The following is a 12,495-nucleotide window of genomic DNA, read 5'->3' as shown; positions in this document are numbered from 1 at the left end:
CGCCAAAAAGGTGTCTGTGTGTTTCAAACTCGTTAACAATCAGACTCACCTACTACCGTTTCATCGAAGCGCTTCGCTACATGCAAAAGAAGTCTCATTTGCAATCTGTTTTGGCAGGTCTCGGACTCGGACGCCTTTATCTCTCTGACTCTCCAATCAGAGGTATAGAATAATGAATAATTAATTCACAATTAATTATTTTATTCATTATTCTAAATTAAATAATTATTATTCTATCCTAATCCCGAGTCCGAGTCCGACTCCTTGTTGATTTTGATTATCCTAATTGCGAATATGTGGCAACCTCTACTTTTTCCCTCCAAATTTTGTCCTTTTCGTCGTCTGCTTTTTTTTATTCCTGAAAATTTCAATCAGGTAAAGACCACGGCGACCTTTACCTGTGCTTCAAAGCTTCAGGGAAAGAAGAAAGGAACTAAATCCATTTTATTGTTGCCAAAATCGAATAAGTGAGGAGAAAAGGAAATTTTAATTTGCTGTTTGTCAATGAAGGTAACTAGTTGCTCATTTGTCTTCTTGGCAGTTTGGCTACTTATTCGCTGTAAAGTACTTTTTAGTTTGCTTCTGTGATATTCATGGTTTCAAGATGATCATACTCTTAAGTTTAATGTAGTCATAGACTCGTAGTGTAAAATTTTTAATTCCCAGACATATTTGCTGAAAGACTGCTAGGGTTACACGTGCTATTAGTTGTGGGGCCAACAAATCAATTATTCTGTCAACTTTTTCTGCTATCTCTGATTCATGTCAGTCATTACTGCGTTTTCGAAATCAACTGTCAATTCGTGTTCTTCGACCTCATAGTTTTGTGATGTCTCCTTCAGTTTCAAGGGAAATTTTCGCATACTTCCCACTACCAAATGCAGATACAGAAACATACCAAAAACAGATCTCCCATTTTTTGTGTGATTAAGAAAAAACCACGCAGCAGATGTTTTTCGCTCGTAGTCTTAATTCAAAGTGCTGATTTGATGGCTTCGTCTACTTTGGGCAACAACTCCTGAGTGTCTCTTGCCCTTGTTGAAACCAGAGTTGCTAGTGAGTTGATTCATCTTCTCGTTGACGGGACGTTGTTCCTTTTCTAGCCCATGTGATGCCTCAAGCTGACTCCTTACATCCTTTATTGGATTCGAGTTTTTTACGACAATTTGGTAAATTTTGTGTTTAAGTTTGGTTCCGGGAAGGTGACATTGCTTATCAAGTTCTCGGCTAACAATCGCTTGTGATCTGTTACATTTATACCCGCAACGTGGTTTGATCTATTTAGTGTTGCTCTCAATCAAATGGAGTTTGAGATTGCCCTTTCGAAACCGCTGATTCTGATTGATAGGAGTTGAAGATCTGTGTTAATTGACGTCCATTAGCGGCATAATTATTTGTATGCCTTACTTTTCTTCTGCTCTCCCACATCACAGGATGTATTAGCAGTCCTCGATCCTTTTCAGGAGAAATAAAGCTACAAAAACATCTAATTCTTTTTTTCCTTTTTTTTCCACAAGGTGTCCTTCGTCGTCGTCCGTTGCCCCGTATTAGGATTAGGAATCAGCTTCCCGGTGCCCTGTTTCTTCCTTGGAGTAACCCATCGCCTGCTCTTCTATTCATTCGTTGGGAGGTAAGTTGAGCAAATATGCAATCCTCCATTTTTGCGTAAGAGATGGCTTGTCTTCATCGTATACGTCTCTCGGCCAGCCAAGTTAGTAGCAGGACGAGTATTTTTATTTTGAAAACAAATTTCCATCAAAAGAATTGTACATAGAGGCATATTCCATCAGCTAAGCCGCTAACGCATTAGTTCATTTGTTTAACCAAAGAAAGCGGGTATGCATGCACCAAACTGTCTGCGGAAAGAACCTATCCCGCACCGAAAAACATAAGGAACAAGATACGATATAGAATTTGAAATCGAGAACTCAGCTAATCGAAAGCTGCAGTACAGTTGCAACTCTTCCGTGTCTTGTTCCAAATGTAATAGTTGCCCTTTATCGCATGGTCCCTGAGTCCATATCTCCCAGCATTCTTTGGCCGTGGAATTGTCAGGATTCCAGTAGACGTGCCGACCGTCAGTTGGGCATCCGTGTGGGACCGGTTCGCACCGCGGATACGTGTTCTTCAGTACGAACCATTCTCCATTTTCACAGGGGCCCTTTTAATAGTCAGATAAACGCTGTTGTATTTTAGTCGGAACAACTTTCGTTCAACTTCCGTGTCACCTGAGTATTTTGCAGATGACAGACGCCAGTTTCATTTGAATATATTGGCCGTAGTTGAGATTTCGCTTGTTCTCTCGTTAGTTCCAGACAGTCACAAATTCCTTCGTTCTTTTCATCGTCATAGAGTCCCATGTGCTCCGGACAATGTTCGCTCCTTTTTTTGGTACTGATGGGAAGACATTGGCCATTGAAATATGTCTCGTCTGGTGATTCGCAATGCCTATCCCTTTAAATCGAATAGTTGGTTATTAACACGATTTGTTGCTTTGTTTAACTTGCGAGGTGTATAAACTGTGATGAGATATTTTTGCTTACTTAGCGATGAAAAGGATTTTAGCCATGTAGATTCCAAGCGATTCAGGCGTCTCGCCGGAATTCACCAACGATTTCGGGCTATTGACTATACGTCGCCATACATCTTTGATTTCACTGAGGAGAATTTGGGTCAGTTCGTCGTCGCCATATTCCACTGAATCTACCAAATCAGAGCCAAGATTTTTCAATATTTTCACTAGAAAAGCGGAACCATCTTCCTCTTGGTTTCTGTTACTAGCTGCTCCTTTCCATTCATTCACCTTCACCTCCGTGAAACTCCCATCGATGGCAATAAATAATGGAAAAAAATACCGTTTTGCCCTATTAAGACAGATGTACAAACAACAGAAATGTTTTGATATAGTTAAACCGATCAAACTTGAAATCTTACCGGATGGTATTAGTGTGTGGTGCGCCGATTAATCCAAAGAGGGAAAAAACGAACAAGATTTTGTTGACGAATAATAACTGACGAGATATTCTAATATGTTGAATCATTTTTCAAACGAGACGAAAGATTATATCAACTGGCCAAGCGCTACTTCAAACGTCAAACGTCTCGAACTGCTGACAATTAACTAATCAAAATTGGGGTTTTCCAAATTGAGACTGACGACGCAGCTCTTGTTTCTGTATTTTCGTTTCCTATATAGGTTGCCCGTTATATTACGACCATTTGAGTTCTGTGTCCAGTTAAGGAAATAAATTATTTATACATGTGGGTCAAATATTCTCTTGGAGCCAGTTTCAGAAGGAGATGCCCTTCAATAAGAACTGCTTTCCGTGAAATATACATAGATCTCTTGATGCATGCGACATCCTTATATCGACGTAACCTCCTTATGCGTCGCCATGATTTCTTCGAGTGACTTCAGGACAGTGGTCATTGTTCTTTCATGCAGAACAACTTACTAACATGCAATTGAAATTCTTTTTTTTTTTGTAAGATGCCCGTCGTCGTCGCTCGTTGCATCCTGCAGGATTAGAATTTTGCGCTCCTGATGCTCATCTTCTTCCCAAGTTGCCCCTCACCTCCCCTTCTATTCGTTCGCTACGTGAAAGGTAAGTTGAGCCAATATCCAATCCATACCATTCTTATGTATCAGATCTTGGTCAGTCTTGATATACGTTCCTCGGCAGTCCAAGTGAATTCAGCGCTTTCGAATGCCAAATTTTCGTAGTCTCGCGTGTAAATTGTTGAAGGGTTTAAAACAAAATTGTATTCGAATTTTCCCGCCATGAAGTTCCGCTCTCTCGGATCCCAGTGTTCCCGACGCGCCGGATATTTTACTGCAGACGTTTAAAACGAAGACAAAATTAAGACTTGTAGCGTCACTCTATGTTCGTTATGAATAGGATAGCAGGAGGCCGTCCAATTGTTGTCAGGCCTCTTTTATGTCTAAAACGGAAATTATCCCCGTCGCGTTTTTATTTTCTTCTGATTTTTCGCTGTATTTGTCCATTCAGAAACAACTTTGATTCTTTATCTGTCGCTTTCCTTTTGGTGAGCGACCTAATCCAAAATAATTTTGCGCATTTATCAAACTTTTTTTTTCTGTCAATAGATTTACATTTGAATCGTAAGCGACGCACATAAATATTCGAAAAACAGAAGCACCAAAACGGAATAGAACAATCAGAATTCGCAAAAGGCATGATAACTTTTTTGTTGAGTTGAAAGAGCGGATCTCTTTTGCATTCAAAATCAAACGAAAGCAAGGAGTCGTTGCTTTCAATCCACTCTAAATTCGTTAAAAAAAAATGTAACAACTGAATTGCTCAGAGGCTTATCCCAATCAAGCGGGGTACACACGAATTAATTTTTTTTTTTAACCAGGAAAGGTATTTGCAGTGACACATGTGTTTTGTTGATTGCGAATAGTACCTGGCGGGCATGAAGAATTATTCGATATTGACTTGTCACCCATGCTCTCGGCTGATACGGAGCTACAGTAAACCTGTGCTTCATTGTCTTGTGCCAAATGCAATAATTGCCCTTCTTTGCATGGTCCCCGAGTCCATATCTCCCAGCATTGTTTGGCCGTGGAATTGTCGGGATTCCAGTAGACGTGCCGACCGTCAGTTGGGCATCCGTCCGGGACCGGTTCGCACAGCGAAGTGTTCTTCAGTACGAACCATTCTCCAATTTCACAGGGGCCCTTTTAATAATCAGATAAACGCTGTTGTATTTTAGTCAGAACAACTTTCGTTAAAACTTCCGTGTCACCTGAGTATTTTGTCGATGACAGAATCCAGTCTTATCTGAATATATTGGCCGTAGTTCTGATTTCGCTTGTTCTTTCGTCAGTTCCAGACAGTCACAAATTCCTTTGTTTTTTTCATCGTCGTAGAGTCCCATGTGCACGTCACAATATTCGCTCCTTTTTGTTGTACTGATGGGAAGACATTGACCGTTGAAAAATGTCTCGTCTGGTGACTTGCAATTCCGATCACTTGAAATGGAATAGTTGGTTATTTACTATATTTGTTGCTTTGCTGGCCAACTGTAACACTGTAGATTTGTTTTTGCTTACTTGGCGAAGTATAGGATTTCTGCCATGTACTTTTTCAGAGATTCCGGCGACTCGCCAGAATTCGCCATCGATTCCTCGTTTAGGACTAGACATTTCCACATATTTTTTATTTCACCTATGGTAAGTTGGGTCTGTTCGTGGTCACCATTTTCCACGTACTTTACTAATTCAGTTCCGATACGTTTTAATGTTTCCACTAGAGCAACGCCTAATTCCTCGTTGATTGGGTTACCAGCTGCTCTTTTGCATTCTTCTCTTTCCTTCGTGAAATTTTCATCGTTGGAAATATGACTTTTCGCCCTAGTAACACCGATGCAAATTAAAAAAAAAAAAAAAAAAAAAAATCGCCCTAGTTATTTTATCGATGAAAATTTGAAAAAATTGTTTTGATTTCATTCAACTTAAAATCTTACCGTATCGTACTAGTGTGCGATGCGCAGATTAATCCACAGAGCAGAAGGAAAAGGATGTTTTTTATGACTGACAGCTGATGTGAAATTTTGATATTTTGATTCATTTTTCAAACGCGGAAGATGATGATATCAACCGGCTAGAGCTGATTCAAACGTCAGACTTCCAGAACTTCTTACCCTCAACTAAACGAAATAAGGGTAGTCCATCTTGAGACCGAGACACAGTGCCCCTTTTGGCGTATTCTAATATAGGTTGCCCATTTAGGTTGCTGCTTTGCATTTGATGGCATCGGAAAGTATTATAACAAAAAAGTAGTACAGAAATGTTAAGAAGATGTAGCGCTGTCCGTTAGAGGTCTCTCCGCCGCAGGGTGTGCCTTCCAAGCAGAAAAAGTTAAATGCGTCCTAACATATTTGCGGAAAAGAAATGCGCAAAAATGACCCGTTACATGGTTCGTTCACTTCCGTGTTTTTTTCTGTGTGGTAAAATTTCACAAGAATTTTCTTTAACGTGATCGTGTCACGATACTTGGAGAAGACACAGCACTTTCCTTCAATATTTCTTTTATGCCCATAAACAACTTCATGATTCAGGTCGTTTGAATAAAATACACATTAGGTCATTGGGTGTTAGTACGTGAAATGCCAAAGCTGAGAGAGAAATAGAACGCCATAAAAATTCTATTCGCAACCTGCTTATTTCCTTAGAAGCGTCTCCTTGACAGGCTCAACTCTCATCCTAACTCACTTTCAAACTTAATTATGAATCGTGTTTTCTATTTTTTTTTTTTAAATACGAATGTACAGGTCGTAGCTAGGGTTGGTTGACCAAAGTTCTTCTGGATTGAATAATGGTCGTAAAACTTGTCACAGTTCAATGCGTTTCAACTTATTTGTGGCGATATTTTTCTCTCCCTGCAAAACCCAAAGATATACCGGGATGTACACTGGACCCGAAACGGGACACCTGGGAATTCTCCCTTTGCCAGTTTATCCTTTTGGTAGTAGCTTGCCATTTCTGCCTACATAATTCACCATAATCGAATTCAGAGTAGAAAAGAATCTTGTACAGAAATACTCCCGTTTTTCTACGTACATCCCTGATGGAACTAAATTGCCATAATAACGCTAAACTCCCTCCCCCCCCACCCCCCAAAAAAAAAAAGAAAATCGATAAAGAAACATCGAAACAAGTTGGTGTGTAGTTTATCACTTTTCTCTAATTCAATCAAAAATTGAATCAATAATTGTAACCATTAAAAAAATTTTTTTTTTCAAATTTAAAAAAAATTGTATTTTTCAAATGATCGCGCATTTGAGTAGATAGCGACTGTTACGAGTTTCCAGAAATCAGCCACAGATGGCTGAACTTGTAGCTAGTCATGAAAACAATGTTTCGACTGCTAGTCAGTTACCATGCTGTGGCTGTTGCATGCTGTAATCAGATATCGCATTTCGTGAACTTATTTCGTGAACTTAAATACCTCTTATTACGCAGTCAAGTATTATATAATCATGGCTACTTGGACCTGTATTTTGGAAGTGTGCGTTGACAGCTTGGAATCGGCCAGAAACGCTGAGCGAGGTGGTGCCAGTCGTCTGGAGCTCTGCTCGAGCCTGTCACTGGGAGGTTTAACGCCCACCGTCGGTTTCGTTCAGTCAGTGAAAAAATGTGTCAAGTTGCCCGTCTTTGCCATGATACGGCCACGTGAAGGTGATTTCGTCTACGATCGAGACGAACTCGACGTCATGGAGCAGGACGTCAATTCGCTCAAGGAGATTGGAGTCGATGGATTTGTCTTTGGTGCCATCCATCCAGACGGCGCCGTTGATCGAGAAGCCTGTCTTCGATTGATTAGATCTGCCTATCCATTACCGTGCACTTTTCATCGGTAAGTCTCCTATTATTATCATTTGGGGCCTTTCGTCTAGATCAATAAGCTACTTTTGGGAGATAATTCTAATCGAGTTAGCCGTGGAGGATATTTCATTGACTTGATATACCAGCCAGCAGTTGGCAGAGATAATCGAGTCTGGTGTAAGCTGCAAGGGGTCGTCCAGTACATTCTATAAGAAGATCAAAAGATCCTTAGAAAGAAAATTACCGACAATTTTCTAGGAATAAATTTTTGTTTTGGGAAAATTGAATTGGGATAATCAGCCGGCTGTTGAAAATGTCTCAAATTTGACAGTTTAAACGAGTCTTGAAAGTACCGTAACACTTTCATTCAGCCCGAGCTATTTGGGTCTAACTATTTGGCATCAAGTCGGTCGAGTGTGTCGTCTTGACAATCGCAATTCATTCAGACAGTTTGTGAATCCTTGAGATAAAGGAATATAACTCGAAAGCAACCAGTAAGTCTCCAATTGTTTTTGATTCAGAAACTCGTGTGCTGCACTCGACTGTATCTCAAGTGACTAAAACGTGCTCATTATATGAAGAAACTGGAGAGTTTTGAGCGCTCACCAAGTCCTCTAGAAATTTTGTTTCCCGTACGTTGGTGTATCTAACTGAATAGTCGGTTTTTCCAGCTTTGACTCAAAAATGTAGATCGATTTAATTGCTCGCCGACTTATAGCTTCCAAGTTTATTTCAATATGACTCCCCTTTTTATTTGAATTTTAATTCAAGTTCATTGTGTCATGTTTTGAAAAAAACCAAAGGGCTTTTGACGTTTCGGCGGATGCTTTCGTCGCCATGGAGGAGATAATCCAGTTGGGATTTCGCCGGATTCTGACGAGCGGTCAGCGTGAGTCGGCCGAAGCCGGCCTGGAACTCATTGTCCGATTGCGAGAAAAAGCCGATGGGCGAATCGTCATCATGGCGGGCGCAGGTGTGACGGAAAAGAACGCCGCTTCGATTGTGTCGGCCTCTGGAGTTGTTGAGATTCACGGTTCGGCCAGCCGCCAATGTGACTCTCATCTCAACTCGATCCGAATGGGTAGCGGGCCGGAAGTCGGGCGCAAACGGGTCACCCATTCGGATCTCGTCCGACTCATCGTTCAGTCCATATCCGGCCACGCTCCAATTACCTGTCAAACAAACTGAATGATTCCCAACAGGTTCTCTTTTTTTAAAAAATAACCCGTTATTATGCATCGCCTTTAGAAAAATAGATGATGTACAAGTCTTAAGTTTTTTCATTCATCACGCACTAATTGCGGCCTTCCTGTTGACATTATTGGCACTCCACCCCCACCCATTCAAAAAATGATGATTCGTTCAGTTGTTAAGTTTTATCTTGACATTGTTTGTTACAGTTGTGCTATAGCCTCTACATCGTAAGCGATTCGGCACGCCAATTGAACAAAGAACCGTAGCTAAAACACAATATAACATTTAACAACTGCTTGTATACCATATGGTCCGATGCCGCTGTCGCATTCTTGTGGTTTTCTTTTTCTTTTTGGTGGGGGACTATAGGGTAGAGAACCTTTTTCTGTGTGTGCGGATGACGTAACGGTCTTTCTATTGTGGATACCCAAAAAATTTAATTCATTGCGCGGGTATCACCCGCGCGAAATAATATGGAATGGCGCCGTCTAGAAAGAAAATGGGCAACGGGTTCGGCTATTCTTTCGTCGACATCCAGTCAGTGCGGATCAATCAGTCCCCCAGTCCCCCCGTGCCAACGAGTGACAACCGAAATAATGAAGAAATTGGCAATACATTTCCTTTTGGTGACGTCGTGTTTAACAATCAGTGTTTGTGACGGATTTCTGCAGCTGAACAGAACCGATTCGGCCGGAGTGCAGCACACCAGCGCTGCCTATTGGCTCTACGCGTCCAAATTGCGTCCGGCTCTGGAGGCCTTCCACCCGGCTGTGAGAATCTGGTTGAACGGAGTTGTAGGTGATCGATTGGCTGATGCGGCCAGCGGTTTCACCAAAATCATCACCATCGATGGGAAGCGCTTCCCGTTACTCCGCAAACTCGTTCGAAGTCGAATCTTGCGCTGGATCGCCTTTCTGGCCTTCCTCAAAGTTGCCTTTTCGCTGTTCGTCATTGTCGTCCTTCCCAACATTTATTTCTACGCCATGACGAAGATGAGGGATTGAAGTCGACCACCAAAACCCGTTCGATTTGTCTTATTGTTGTAACAATTTCAGTGTTTGTGTGTTGTGTGTGATTTCAAAAAAATAAGGATCGTTACAGTGTTGCCACTGGGAAAAAATCTAATCCGACCTTCGACAGGAAACGATGGCGACTGAGCGGCAATCAGGGCAAGTTGGTGGCGCGACCTTTGCACTTGTTTTTGTCGCATTTCTTTGACGTTTGGGGTGGTGGTGGGCGGACCAAGTCCGTCATACATTATTACTTCTTTGGAGGTCAGCAGACTCAATCTTGATTCAGTATGTGTCGGAGATCACTCGTCATGTAGACGTTGCTTTCTGTCACTGTGATTTTCTTCCTCCCCCCAGAAGACGTAGCTGGACCAACATTTGCCAATCCTGCCCGAGCGAGAGAGAGATGGAAACAATATGAACTTGAAGCTGTGCGGACTCGCTGATTGGTTCCCAACTGCAGAAAAGAAGAGACAGACTCCCTCCCCCCTCTGTGGAAATTGATTTGATTTGAGTGAATTGTACCGCTGGCAAACGTGACTCTACTGGATAAGATTCCTGTGTGCTATTGCAAGTTGCTAGTGTCTGTGTGTGCGTGTGTCTTTTTGCGGCTTTTTTCTTCTTCTTTTGCTTTGTATACATTCATAACTTGCTTCTTGCAGCTGATGGATGATCAGATTACCATGGAACCGGCAGAAAGATGGCAGTGACGTAAGTTATTCACCATTTCTAATTAGCCCCAACATTTCTGCATAGCTGATTGCGATGTTTGTGTTGGCCCAAAGTACTAACTTGATTACGCTTGAAATTTTATAACCTTCACTGCCGACGTATTGACTTGCCGTTGGAAAACTCCAAAAGTTACAGAGCCGTTGAACGTTACTCCGCTCGTCGGTTGCCCTCGGCTTCGCTTCCGTCATCTTCCAATGGCGACATCAGCAGCAGCAGCAGCACGAGACTGAAACAGGCTAATCAGATCATTTGCCGAGCAGCGTCATTTTACTTCTCTAGATTCCAGAAATCGATACTCCGGTCGGACTTGAGCCTAATCGGCGCTCTGAGGACGTGGCTGACCAACTTGGCTTTCGCTGCTTACGTCACTTTCTATTCGCTGCCGTACCATCTCTTATCTGAAGGTAAAAGGTCGAGACTTAAAAAAAAATCAATTTAAAAGAAAAATTCCATCCGGATGAATTAAGGATGAGGAGTTTAAACTCCTCCCCACTGGAACTTTTTGAATTATTCAGTGCTAAAGTGGACCGTCAGATGGTTGCTGACCACATATTACTACTACCGACGGCCGGGCATCCTTTGCGTGACTTTCGACGATGATTTCAACCGGAATCGGACAACGACAGCCCACTCTTCGTGCTGGGCCTTCTCGGTTTACCTGGTCGATTCCGGCGGTGCCAGTCCGGCGCAGCTCCGCCAATCGATTGCAGATGGCGCCGAAGATCGGCCCGCTTTGAAACTCGTCCGCAAAGCGGAAGCTTTTGGCTGGATCCATTTGTGGAAGCATCCGGAAGCAGGTGAAAGGACTCTGGACCGGATGTCGTCGGTTCAAGAGTTGCCACCCGTTTGGAAACATCAACTCGTCACCGAGGACACGGTTCACGTAAGAAATTATCTCCGGATGAAAAATGATCCGTAAATTTGATTCTTTTGTTGTTTGTTTCCTTTTTCGAAAAAAAAAGGAGTACATATCGGAAGTTTACCGACGACCGGAAGGAGCGGATGGCGAGCAACCACCTTGGAGGGTGTACCTGATTCCTTTGGCGCTCTCGCACGATCCCGACAAAGTTTCTTGGCCAGCCAGTGGCAGTAATTGCTGTTTGCTGGTTCGATGTCATCGACTCTTGTCTCTTCCGCTGGACTCGCTCATCCGCGAGGCACTCAACAAGCCATCGATTGAAAGAGACAACTGCACACCCTCCTCAATGGCCGTGCAGCAGCGAGTGGTGGTGGTGGCCAAAAGTTTCGACTCGCTTCAACGGGCGGCGATAGCCACCGGAAACGGATGGGGGGCTCACGTGTCATGGACGCGTCCGATTCCATCGATCGGATTTATCGACCGCATCTGCGACTTGACTGGGGCCACCTCCGGACAGGTTGTCCTCACTGCCTTCTGCCAGTCTGTCAACCAGTGCTGCAGGCAATCAGGTTTGTGATTCATTAAACCCCGTTGACTTTGATTCGCCGATCCAATACAATCACCCCTCCGTTTGATTCGATTTAAAGCAACGGCTGCTGCTGCTGTCGGAGTCCTCCACGTGGAATTGACTTCGTCGTCGTCGTCGTTGGCTGGATCTTTCCCAAATGCGGATGATTATACACTTCCGCTCGGTTCGGCCGCCCTTGACGACGGACAAGTCGTTTTGGAAACACTTAGACGCCAGAGAAAAAACCGGAAGAACCCGTACCGGATACTTCCAAAAGACACTTTGTTCCGGGGCTTGGCCGATTCCCCGTCGGCCATTTTATCGGTCAAGATGGAAATGTTGGCCAGTAGCAGTTCGCTCCCGGGTTCTTTTCTACACTGGAGCTCGTCGCCGACGCCTTTAATCCGTAAGTTATGTTGGTCCCGCCCTCATTTTAAACCCATTTTCGATTCATTGAATTGTCGGCAAGTATATAACATTGAATTAATGACTACACAGCCATCCGCCTATGCCTGTGGGCTGATGATTCCAGCATCCGGTTAGGCCTTATTCAACATCATCAACTCTTGTTCCCGGTGAGAGCGGACGACATCGAACGACGCATCCATCAATTAGCCGCCGGATTGGGCGTTCAAAACCGACGTCCCCTTTCACGTCATTCCTCTCCATCCAGCTCACCCCAACAACGACTAACCCCACCGCCCACTCCCCGCCTTTAAAAAAAATAAATGTTTGATTTAACAAAGTAAATACACATAAATAACATCTGCTGGTCTTTTTT

At 43.0% G+C, this 12,495-nt stretch overlaps 3 protein-coding genes across 6 annotated transcripts; 2 read left to right on the top strand and 1 right to left on the bottom strand.

Moving 5' to 3' along the window:
• Nucleotides 1–1,718: 1,718 nt before the first annotated feature.
• Nucleotides 1,719–5,689, bottom strand: LOC124197754. Of its 3 annotated transcripts, XM_046593296.1 has the most exons (7): nucleotides 5,491–5,689; nucleotides 5,078–5,377; nucleotides 4,771–4,996; nucleotides 2,935–4,702; nucleotides 2,544–2,864; nucleotides 2,229–2,454; nucleotides 1,719–2,161 (listed from the first exon to the last, which is right to left on the bottom strand). In XM_046593296.1, the coding sequence occupies exons 1-4, from the start codon at nucleotides 5,592–5,594 to the stop codon at nucleotides 4,373–4,375; spliced, it is 960 nt and encodes a 319-aa protein (XP_046449252.1). In that variant the 5' UTR covers nucleotides 5,595–5,689; the 3' UTR covers nucleotides 1,719–2,161; nucleotides 2,229–2,454; nucleotides 2,544–2,864; nucleotides 2,935–4,372. The 3 variants fall into 3 exon arrangements, with proteins under 3 accessions (XP_046449252.1, XP_046449253.1, XP_046449251.1); XM_046593297.1 differs by lacking the exons at nucleotides 4,771–4,996; nucleotides 5,078–5,377; nucleotides 5,491–5,689 and having other exon boundaries at nucleotides 1,719–1,892; nucleotides 1,937–2,161; nucleotides 2,935–3,513; XM_046593295.1 differs by lacking the exons at nucleotides 4,771–4,996; nucleotides 5,078–5,377; nucleotides 5,491–5,689 and having other exon boundaries at nucleotides 2,935–3,513.
• A 1,316-nt stretch (nucleotides 5,690–7,005) lies between these two features.
• On the top strand, nucleotides 7,006–8,539 carry LOC124198425 (copper homeostasis protein cutC homolog). Its single transcript, XM_046594258.1, has 2 exons — nucleotides 7,006–7,382; nucleotides 8,155–8,539. The coding sequence occupies exons 1-2, from the start codon at nucleotides 7,006–7,008 to the stop codon at nucleotides 8,537–8,539; spliced, it is 762 nt and encodes a 253-aa protein (XP_046450214.1).
• Nucleotides 7,244–12,483, top strand: LOC124197750. Of its 2 annotated transcripts, none has more exons than XM_046593288.1 (7): nucleotides 7,244–7,382; nucleotides 10,218–10,266; nucleotides 10,417–10,691; nucleotides 10,803–11,170; nucleotides 11,250–11,715; nucleotides 11,794–12,120; nucleotides 12,213–12,483. In XM_046593288.1, exons 2-7 carry the CDS (start codon nucleotides 10,256–10,258, stop codon nucleotides 12,431–12,433), a joined length of 1,668 nt encoding a protein of 555 aa, XP_046449244.1. In that variant the 5' UTR covers nucleotides 7,244–7,382; nucleotides 10,218–10,255; the 3' UTR covers nucleotides 12,434–12,483. The 2 variants fall into 2 exon arrangements, with proteins under 2 accessions (XP_046449244.1, XP_046449243.1); XM_046593287.1 differs by lacking the exon at nucleotides 7,244–7,382 and adding an exon at nucleotides 8,536–8,553.
• Nucleotides 12,484–12,495: the final 12 nt, after the last annotated feature.

The sequence above is a fragment of the Daphnia pulex genome, chromosome 7, assembly GCF_021134715.1.
Source record: "Daphnia pulex isolate KAP4 chromosome 7, ASM2113471v1".
NCBI lineage: Eukaryota > Metazoa > Arthropoda > Branchiopoda > Diplostraca > Daphniidae > Daphnia > Daphnia pulex.
The sequence above is the reverse complement of the archived record's forward strand: the minus strand, read 5'-3'. Positions and strand labels throughout refer to the sequence as shown.